Genomic DNA, 10,871 nt, shown 5'->3' on the forward strand with positions numbered 1-10,871 from the left:
TAATATTGTTTTAAAATTAATGTGACAATTATAACATTTTTGTTTTTGAAGTAATGACAATCATAACATTAATGATATTAAGTAGACTAGAGGTGACAGGACACTTTCGTTTGCTATATGGGCCGTAGGCGCACTTGGTTATGCGTTGTTCAGTGTTCACCTCCACGGACTAAAGAGAATCCAGTTGTGTTAGCTATACCTTCTTTGAAGCAATAAAACACACATAATGTAATGACTTGGCCCATTGGGCCCAGGCCCAACTCCATCTAAAACCCTATTTTGTTTTATTTTTCTTTCTTTTTCTACTCGTTTCGTACATCCCCCCCTTCCGCGGCGATGAAGCGCTACCCTCTGCATAACGACCGCAGCGTCCATCCCCCACCGTTGTCTTTGTCGTCGTCGTCTCACTGCCGCCGTTCTCAACTTCCACAGTAAGTCCTCTCCGTCTGTTTGTCTTTCTCTGTTCGTTTCCCTCCTCTCTGCTTCTCTCTCTCTCTCTCTCTCTCTCTCTTCTCTCTCACTTCTCTCTCTATTTTCGTTTCCGTGACACGCCACCGTCGTCCGATCCCGATCTCCACGCCCGTAATTACTCCTGTTCCGTTCGTCTCTCTCCCTCCTCTTCGGTCTCTCCAATTCTCAGTCGTTCCCTCTCTCCGTAGAAATTCTTTTGCCGCTGCCGTCCGACAATCGTCCGTCTCTGCCTCGCCGGCCTGTTAGTCTCATAGTTCCCACAGTCCCTTCATTTTTGTAGTTATAATTAGAAGAGGAGCAAAGCCGCTTTAGCTGAAAGTTCCGTATAGAAAAGCAACTTGATCGAACTTCCAGGATCTGCTATTGAAGAGAGCATACAAAAGCTGTATAATTAACTGGGAAGTTTCCGTTACTGATTCCAAATAGTTTTGCCACGTCATGCATGTTATTGATTAGCAGTATGTATTTTTGTAGTTTGCAAATTTCAATTGCTTGTTTTGCATTCACTTTTTACCAAGCAGTTTCCTGGAAGTTTCCGTGGTATCATAAGATACTTTTTGTGGTCCGAATCACCAACAGAAACAGGCATGCAATGCTTAAAAACTACTAGAAGTTAATATTCTTCCGTAGGTTCTTGGTATTTTCCACTTCTGGTAAAACCTCTCGTATTTTGTGATGGATCTAAGTAGTTTTCACATGCTAGACCTTACTTGCCACATATGAGTGTAGGCTACATCTTTAGGTGGAGTTGAATCACTTGCGTAATATGAGTATTGTAGATGTACTAAATAAAAGAGTAAAATGAGCGTTTTAGATGTTGAGAACCTTCCTAACTGGTTCAAACTTCTGAGTTCCTTTCTTCATTCTACTCTTGTTATTATTAACTAGTTGCTGTTTAGATACCCATATCCTTTCTATAATTAATTTTTTTCTGCTTTCTCAGTTCTTCTGAAAATGCAAAGTATAAGAGATTCCATCTTGAGGCATATGAGGGTGGGGGTATCAGCTGAAAGGTGGTTATTAGCTGACAATTGGAATGTGCTCAAGCAATTGAGCCGCAAGATTTGCTCATCAACAACAACCAGCCCTGATCAAATAATGGACCGAGTGCTTGAACTGGTTAAGAAATTTGATAAAATCGATGCCTCTAAGGTAATTGATAGTTATCCCCCAAAGTTATTATAGACTGTGTTATGTGTCCCTCTTAAATTTTTGCAGAAACAACAAATCACAAATTATACTGTATATGCTATTATCTTTTGCATGTTGACCAATCCTGCCTGTTGGATAATGTTATATCTTGAGATGCATGTTTTCACAAAATTTAGCACATGATCAAAGAAAATTAATGTTTTTTTTTTTTCACTTAAACACTTCAATAGGTTACCGATACAGCAGATTTTCAAAAAGACTTGAGCCTGGACAGCTTGGACAGGGTAGAGCTTGTTATGGCTTTTGAGCAAGAATTCTCCATTGAGATCCCTGATGAGAATGCAGACAAGCTTACTTGCTGTGCTGATGTTGCAAAGTACATAGTTTCTGGAGTTGACCAAAAAGTTGTGGAGAATTCCTGATTTGGTTTTCAATTTTATCGTCCCTTCAAGGATTTACTCAAGGATTCGTCTTCTATGGTTTCTTGACATTAGTTATTTGGGTGCAAAATTTCTGTGGGTCAATCTCTCTGTTCTTTTGTAATTCTCAATATTGAAACTGCAATTCAATAATTCCAATTTCTTCTACGGAAGAAATCTCATTTAGGTATTTATAACTATAGAACACACCATTACTTACATACATACTGTGTATGCCATCATTCTCCTTTTTACAAATGCATCTCTCACAACTTATGGATGGAGAGGTTTGGAAGCCATGGTTCAATGCTGTGACTGAAGCATCATCCGAATGAGCCATGGCTCTCTATATTTACTTACCAACTAAATGTCTACCATAACATCTCTTTGTGACCACTCCCCTTCACGCATGCTTGCAGTGGTCTAGAAGTCAAATTCAGGAACCTAATGCTTCCTGCACTGTAAGAACGGATGCTGTTCCCAACTGATGATAGTATTATTCCCTTTTGTTTCCTGAGAGAAGTTGGTCTGCAGGGCGAGTTCTTTGGTATTCTAAGTACTTTAACTGAACATGTTTTTTCCAAGTTGGGAATTGAATGAAGGTGGGAAGGAAGATCAATAATGAAATCTCCAAATTCATCGGTGACACCTTGTGCCAATCCCGATCTGCACTTCCGACCGTGGTTATGGCAATTGACGGCCACCATAGCACCTGCAGATTTTGAAATAAACCAGATGGTGGTTGTGATTATGATCACATATATGATGATAATAGGAATTTAACCATTGTCTTACCATTTAATTTTCAAATGATTGAAAATTCTCTGATCATGATGTACCACCCAATACGAAAATGATTCAAAGCCTAGAATTGAATATGCAGTAGCCATGTATATATACAAACATAGCTCCGAGGCAAAATTAAGTGTTGGGACTCTTGCATATAAATCTCTTTCATTGGGCACGATATATTCATATTGGGACCTAACATATGTCTTCAACTTCAATTCTACGATTATCTTGCTTGAAATTCAACTCATACATCCTTTTCAACTCTTGCAAACTAAATGGTTCTTTCATCATTTTAAAATATATTCATGACAAAATATTATTAAATGCAAATTGGTTTGTTTCTGCTTAATTTGCATTTAGGTTAATATATCATTTTCAACTCTTCAGAAACTAAATGGATGTTTCAACATAATTATTATACTCATGGCATGACAATTAATTTTTAATGCAAATGATGTTGATTCACAGTTGTTGTTTTTAATTACTCTCTCTCTCTCTCTCTCTCTCTCTCCCACTTGAGAGATTCAAACAAGAATATATTTAAGTGGATTTTCTTCTTTATATAATGATTTTTTCAGCATCACTACCTCCATGACAAAAAATCACAACTACAATACAGTTTCTTTTCTTTTTTTTTTTTTTAAAAAAAGGGAAAAAAATCATAAATATTCTTTACTTGTCTGTACATATTGAGAGAAGATGCTGTGATCTGGAATCTCCATTTTTAATTTTCCCTTTTTTGGAAGGAAAGAGGTTTTTTATCTTTTGAAAATGAAGAGGATGGATCATTAATCTTTTGGTACGAATCAAAATGAGACTTTGCCAAATCAGAAGAAACAAACATATTATAGTCGTGTAAATATATAAGCGAAGAAGGGTAGCTTTAAAGAATAATTTTCTACTTGTTAACACAAAATCAACCAAGCGATCGAAGCAATTTACTTAGGCAGAGAAGCCTTTTCCTATTCAGTACTTCTGCAGTACCCTTAAAATATAAGAAACTAGTTTGCTGATAAGCTAAGTCATGTGACCTTATTAAGAACCCCTCTAAGTCATGAAATTTATAAGCAATTAATTATCTGGCAGGCCAGGAGCTAGCGTTCTGTAACTTCTGTTCTATTGATCTGCTTCAACTTATGACTTTCCGACTTCCCGCCAATACGAGTACTCCTAGGCCTAGCATAATGGTTGAGGACTAAAGCATGCCTTATTCATATACTATTCTCTCAATGGAGTCCCTCGCATAGGCAGTCTAAAGACTGGACATGATCAAGATGTTTTCATCATCAGAAAACACAAAATCAATCACATTCTTTTATTCTGATAGATCGAGGATTATACTTTAGTTTATAAGAATCACAGCCAGCCATGAATCGAAGGAACTAGTGGAGGAAACTTGGGAGGATGAATTCAAAACACAGGACTTTACAATCCCAGGCCAGTCCCCCAATTAACCATGCATATTATTTCATAAGGAAAATATCATTATAAGTAGAAAACGAGTAAGAAGAAAAAAAAATGGTGGTCGAGCGTTCGAGCCTAATATCATAACCCAGACATGGTTACAACATCGTCTTAATTTGCTAGATAAAGACAGTACGTACGAGGCAATAGCGATCATCATGAACAATATGCAGTTACAAATTACCTGATATTGGCCAAGCACGAATATGAGGATCACCATGCAGGCATGCCTCACAGAGAATGGAGCCGGTGACTAGCACGGTAGAGAGCCTCTCCTCTCCATATCCAGCTATTTGCACCAACTCTTCTCGGCTGGACAGTTCGAATAATGGGTTTTCTCGGGTGGCTACTGACCTTGCAGGGGTACTGAAGAAGATGAACAAAATGAACATCCCCAGATTGTGGAAGCCGCAAAAGTTTCCCATCTTTCTGTTTTTGAAATCTTATAAGACTACTCTGTCTTTTCTCTCACGTACGTTGGCCGGATATGGATCAGCAATGGACGAGCCTCCCTACCTATCTATTTATAAGGTTTTTTGTTATTATCATGCCCTTGTGAGGGCCATATATTACAACCTTAACCCTCTTTTTACGTATATATAACTTGGATGCAGGATGGTCAAATATTATTTAGTATTTACGCTATATAGCTAGTAGCTCTATAATCAGTTTATAAGACCAGTCTGTCCAGGCATTTAGGCTCAGGTATAAAAACAACCCATTTTAGAATTAATGTTGACATTTTTAAATTCCTTTCTGTATTTAGGCTTATAAGGTACTTGCAAATGGATCATATATCTTGTTCTCTTCATCCACTTCATGTAATTATGCTCGATGTTAAGTAATCTGTCCTTTACAGAACTCCAGTCTTTATCGATTTCAAAACACACAGAAAGATCATCATGAGTACGTAGTTTTGTTATGAAATGATGATAGCTTGCAATTTCGAAATTAAAATGAGAAACAGGGGCAAATTGTCATTTTATATTCACCTGGTCCAGATTTTGGAAGACAAATTAAGTTTGGAAGTTGGCAAAGGGGAAGTTAGAATGTAAAGGTTGGTAGCCTACTCTTAATTGTCTACGTACGTACGTGCTCTTTATCTATCTTTTCTTTTTTATATGGAAGTCCTTCTAATGGGCAAATACAATTCGTTTACCAAAGCTTTAAACACACAGACACGTCTTGTAGCCGCCTTGGCGGAGAAGAACAAGTTCAAGTTTGTTGTCTCTCGATCTGCATTTTCAAGCCTGCCCCAACTATCCCCATCTGCATACTGCCTTTACCTCCTAAAACTCTTCTGCAAACTTGGGTTGATTCATGGATTTTTTTTTCTCTTTCTAATTTCTTTGGTTGGCTAAGCTTTGCAATTTACATCCAATTAAATCTCATTGGTACGTTTTTTTTTTTTATCTTTTTTTGACAAAAATTGGTAAGGGGGGCAAAGCAGAGTTTGGAAACCTTTACCTATCGGTGACCATATATAGTGGCATCTCTACCAATTGGAAAAGGAAAACTTGTTAAAAGGAGTAGTAAGTAAGCAAGTTGATATAAAATCTTGTCGATTAAACTATGGCAGAGAGATGTGAAATTAACACTTATACTAAAAGCCTAAGATAATGAGAATACGTAGATTTTTATTTTATATTTTAACATTTTCGTTTACGTGTGGGCCAAACTCTTCCTCACGGGTGGACCCAATAAGTGGAATATTTAATTAAAGAGAAATTATTCTTACAGTCGTGAGTGTGCAAGCGCCGTGCAATCACTTTGAAAAAAGTGAATAAATATGGGATCCACATGAAAATAAATTAATTTTTTAATAGTGGACCTCACTCTTTTTCCAAAGCGACTGCACGACGTTTGCGCATTCCACGACTGTATGTAGCATCACACTCAACTAAATGGCTAGAGTGTAGAGTCAAGATTCGTTAGGACCTCTACTCTGATACCAAGTAAAATCATCGCTTGTCCTAAAAATTTAAGCTAATGAAAATATGTAGATTTTTATTTTATATTTGAGAGAGAGAGAGAAGATCATGAAGTTATGAAAATAATTTATGAAAATATGCAAGAACACTTGTGCCTTTTTTTTTTCTTAAAATTCAGTGGTTTTTGGATTAAACAAATATGCAAGGTCGCACCTAAATAGAGAATTTCATGAACTTTGTCTTAATGGAACTGACTGCTGAGAGTGAAATTAAAATTCCACTTGAAATATGGTTTTCGAAATTTCATTATGTAGATTTTCAATTTCCAGAGCTCAACAATTTCAGGTTCTTTTTAATGCATATATAGTGAAGGTAGAAAACAATATTAAAATTCTTGAAAATGGTGTCCTTTTTCTAAGAATTTCTAAGAATTCACTCGAAATTAATTTCGGAAATTTCATATCAAATTGCTTTTCTGGGGCATCTTCATTTCCTGAAACGAAAACCAGATCAATTTGTTTCTAAAGAGATATCAAAGCTTTAGAATTAACTGATTATTCACCATTCTAGGGATAAAAAATTGCAGAGATCAAGCAACACACCTAATTAAAATGGTGACAAGTAAGCTGGACCTGATCGATCATGCATTATTAATGTACAAAATTGCCTTGGGATAGTTAAACAAACACTTGGATTTGGACAGCATAGTATCTGGCACCATAATGGCTTGATTACAAGAAGTTAATAGCTATATTTTAGCACTAATAGTTGGACATGGTGCCTAGTCGTTGTATGCCTAAATCACACCTTAATTTTGATGGGACCTTACAGGCATGATCATCATCATTAAGGCAAGAATCAGCATTAAATGTAATATAAAAATGGAAACCATCTTATAGTGGATTGTAATTGATCTTTTGAGTATGAAAAATTTGCGGAAGAATAGAAAAAAGTTGCGCTTAATTTCCCTACCAATCAATCGTCAATTGCACAATAATATATTTTAAATATCAACTCAAATGTTTAGTACTCCCATTCTATCCTTTCATGTTGTCAAATTTTGACGCTAACATAGATGAAAATTAGTAGGTAAGGTGACTCTTACATGCCATTTCTTATTTAAGATAATTTTGCTTCAATAATTTCAAGGTATAAAATATGCCATTTTTCTTATTTATGCCATTAGACTCTAAAATGAGATGTACTGAATGTTGAGTACTACAACCTGATGGTTTGGATGTCTCATGGCAGAAAGGATGGTAGCTTGGAGGTATCAGTACAAATATCCCAATATCAAATTGAGGTGGTAAGATCGAAACTAAGGGCCGGTTAAGAGATGTTGATGTACTTTTTGGCCTCAATAGTATGGTCGGATGACTCTCTTATCTCACGTCGTGGTTCTTGATGGTGGTGTACTTGGAGTGTTCACTCATAGTTTGTTTAATGATATATGATTGAAAATAAAGAAGACGAATATTTACGTAGTTCAGTACTAAGGCCTATGTTTAAGGATTTTTGTGTTGAGTTGCATGTGGAGATTGGTCTATGAGCAAAAAATTGAGGAATAGTGAGTTCGTTGACATGCGCTCGACAGTGGGCTCGTTCGCTCAACATGCGCTCAACTGTGGGCTCGAGCGAAACTCAACTCGTGAGTTCGCTCGAGCGAGACACAAACCCTAGTGTTTGCTCGAGTCACACTCAACACCCTGCTCAAGCCAATGTTTATTGGTTGTTCGTTCGATGCGCGCTCGACACGCCGCTTCAGCTAAAAACGTAGTTTTTACTAGATTAGGATTTCCAGCGTCGTTTACTATAAATATGTTATATTTAACTTGTTTTGTATGACTTTCAGCATATTTTGAGAGAGAACAATTGTCAATTAAGTGCATATTGTGTGAGAGAGCAAAAATGCCTTTGAGAGTGTGAGTTGAAATTGAGTGATTATAATTTCCTTTAGTTAATAAGATGTCTCCAGTTCTGTGGACGTAAGCAATTTGTCGAACTACATATATTGTGTGTCGTGTGCTTCATTGAGCTTGCTTTTACTTTAGTTTGTCGTCGTTGGTGTGTATGTTTTTTGCCCAACAACTGCTATCAAGAGCCAATGTTAGATCTGAAGGAGTATGATGGCTGGAGATAAAGTGAAAGCACCCAGGATCGAGAAGTTCGACGACACTGATTTTGGGTACTGGAAGATGCAAATCGAGAACTATCTTTATGGGAAGAGGCTCCACCTTCCATTGTTGAGAAAAAAGTCGGAGAGCATTGATGATGTTGAGTGGACCGATCGAGAGGTTCTGGGCTTGTTCGGCTAACGTTGTCTAGAATAGTGGCACACAATGTCAGTAATGAGAGAACCACAGCAGATCTTATGGCGACTTTGTCAGGTATGTATGAAAAGCTGTCAGTGAATAACAAAGTGCACTTGATGAAGAAATTGTTTAATTTGAAAATGTCTGAACGTATGTCAGTGGCCCAACACTTGAATGAATTCAATGCGAACACAAATCAACTGTCTTCTGTAGAGATTGAGTTTGATGAAGAGATTAGAGTATTGATTTTGTTGGCATTACTACCAAATATTTGAGAGGCTATGAGGATGGCTGTGAGTAGTTCAGCCGACAAGATAAAACTGAACTACGACGACGTACGTGACATGATCATTACTGAAGAGGTACGTAGAAGAGACTCAGGTGAGTTCTCGATTCAGGATTAGCCCTAAATATTGACAATTAGAGCAAAGGAAATGGCAGGTCAAGCTCCAAGAGCAAGGGGAAGAGTAAGACGAGATCTGGGCAGCAGATCACGTGATGGAGTTGTGGCAAGTCGAGCCACATTAAGAAAAACTACAGGAATCAAGAAAGTGCTGAGGATGATGCAATAAATGAAGTGGCAGAAGAAATTCATGATGTCTTACTTCTTGCAGTGCACAGTCTGATTGATGATTGGGTGTTGGATTCAGGGGCTTCGTTTCATAGCACCTCACATTGAGAGATCATGCAGAATTATATTGCTGGTGATTTTGGGAAGATGTATGCGGCTGATGGAGAGGCATTGGATGTAGTCGGAGTGGGTGATGTGCATATCACACTTCCAAACAGGGACGTGAACTTTACAGCAAGTAAGACTCGTTCCAAATCTGAAGAAAAACTTGATCTCTGTGGGATAGTTTGATGAAAGCGGTTATGCAGTAGCGTTCTCTGATGGAGCTTGGAAGATCACTAAGGGTGCGCTAGTCTTAGCACATTGTAAGAGATCTAACTCTTCGTATTTAACATCAAGGTCTAGTGATGTGCAGGGAAATACAAGAATGCAAAATAGCAGGCTTGATCACGCAAAACATATGACGAAGCCAAAGGGAGTCAGCTTGGTCGTTCCTCATGTAAGCCTGGGAAAATTGGTTTAGTTTACCAAGATCGGTTCGAGACCGGATACTCCTAGTGTAGTGAGAGTTGTGAGTCACCCAGTGGATGTGCTGACTAAAGGCAATGTACGTGAAAGATCAAAGATAGGTTTGACTTTAGTGCATCTTATAGCTTGAAGACGGGAGCTGTCAGCTGCAGAAATGATAGGGCTTGGCTGGAAATAGTGGCTGGCATGTGGAGACCCAGTCTCCAAGTGGGAGATTGTTGGGTTGCATGTGGAGACTGGTTTGTGAACAGAAAATTGAGGAACAGTGAGTTCACTGACATGCGCTTGATAGTGGGCTCGAGCAAAACTCAACTCATAAGTTCGCTCGACAAGCACTCGACAGTAGTCTCGAGCGAGACACAAACCCTAGTGTTCGCTCGAGCAATGCTCAACACCCCGCTCGAACCGATGTTCATTGGTTGTTTGCTCGAGGTGCGCTCAACACTCCACTCAAGCTAAGAACGTAGTTTTTGCCAAATTAGGGTTTCTAGCTCCATTTACTATAAATATGTTTTATTTGACTTGTTTAATACAACTTTCAGCATATTTTGAAATATAACAATTGTGAAATGAGTGCATATTGTGTGAGAGGGTAAAAAGGCCCTAGAGAGTGAGTTGAAATTGAATGATTGTAATCTTCTCTAGTTAATAAGATTTCTGCAGTTCTGTGGATGTAAGCAATTTGCCAAACCATGTATATTGTGTGTTGTGCACTTCATCATGCTTGCTTTTACTTTAGTTTGCAATCGTTGGTGTGTATGTATTTTTTGCCCAACATTTTGGTGTAAAACTAGTTATAAACATAATTGAATTCAAGCTCTCAATTTTCATTAAGTTATCTACAATCACTCAGCTCTCAAAAAGTAAACTCGAAACTCTCTGGTTCTCCCTTTCTATCCAACAATCCCTCTAAACCTCAAAGGAAGTAGATCCCACACTCTAATGCTCTATTGCCTCTCCTCTCTCTTTAAGGCTATGTTTGGATATTAAGTTGATTTCAGATGATGTGTGAATAGTAAAGAAAAAGTAGTGAAAAAGTAATGAATAATACTAAAATAGTAGTGACATAGTTTGAGATGATCTCATATCACCTCACTAACCTCAAAGTCTATTCCCCTTACTTTATGTCTTATCTTCAAGCTTTATGTCCTATAGTAAAAAGTAGTGAGTAGCAGTGAGGTAATTTGATGGCTATGTAAATGCAACCACACCATTGAAGAAGTTTGTTAAA

The 10,871-nt window shown here is 37.7% G+C and overlaps 2 protein-coding genes across 5 annotated transcripts; one reads left to right on the top strand and one right to left on the bottom strand.

Moving 5' to 3' along the window:
• Positions 1-296: 296 nt before the first annotated feature.
• LOC109020019 (acyl carrier protein 3, mitochondrial-like) lies at positions 297-2,263 on the top strand. 4 transcript variants are annotated; one of them, XM_019002406.2, is made up of 3 exons: positions 297-929; positions 1,415-1,623; positions 1,854-2,263. In XM_019002406.2, exons 1-3 carry the CDS (start codon positions 914-916, stop codon positions 2,043-2,045), a joined length of 417 nt encoding a protein of 138 aa, XP_018857951.1. In that variant the 5' UTR covers positions 297-913; the 3' UTR covers positions 2,046-2,263. The 4 variants fall into 4 exon arrangements, with proteins under 4 accessions (XP_018857951.1, XP_018857953.1, XP_018857955.1 ...); XM_019002408.2 differs by having other exon boundaries at positions 298-869; XM_019002410.2 differs by having other exon boundaries at positions 298-431.
• Positions 2,193-4,798, bottom strand: LOC109020018. The gene is made up of 2 exons (XM_019002404.2): positions 4,483-4,798; positions 2,193-2,754 (listed from the first exon to the last, which is right to left on the bottom strand). The coding sequence occupies exons 1-2, from the start codon at positions 4,721-4,723 to the stop codon at positions 2,414-2,416; spliced, it is 582 nt and encodes a 193-aa protein (XP_018857949.1). The 5' UTR covers positions 4,724-4,798; the 3' UTR covers positions 2,193-2,413.
• Positions 4,799-10,871: the final 6,073 nt, after the last annotated feature.

The sequence above is a fragment of the Juglans regia genome, chromosome 3 (assembly GCF_001411555.2).
Source record: "Juglans regia cultivar Chandler chromosome 3, Walnut 2.0, whole genome shotgun sequence".
Classification (NCBI taxonomy): Eukaryota; Viridiplantae; Streptophyta; class Magnoliopsida; order Fagales; family Juglandaceae; genus Juglans; species Juglans regia.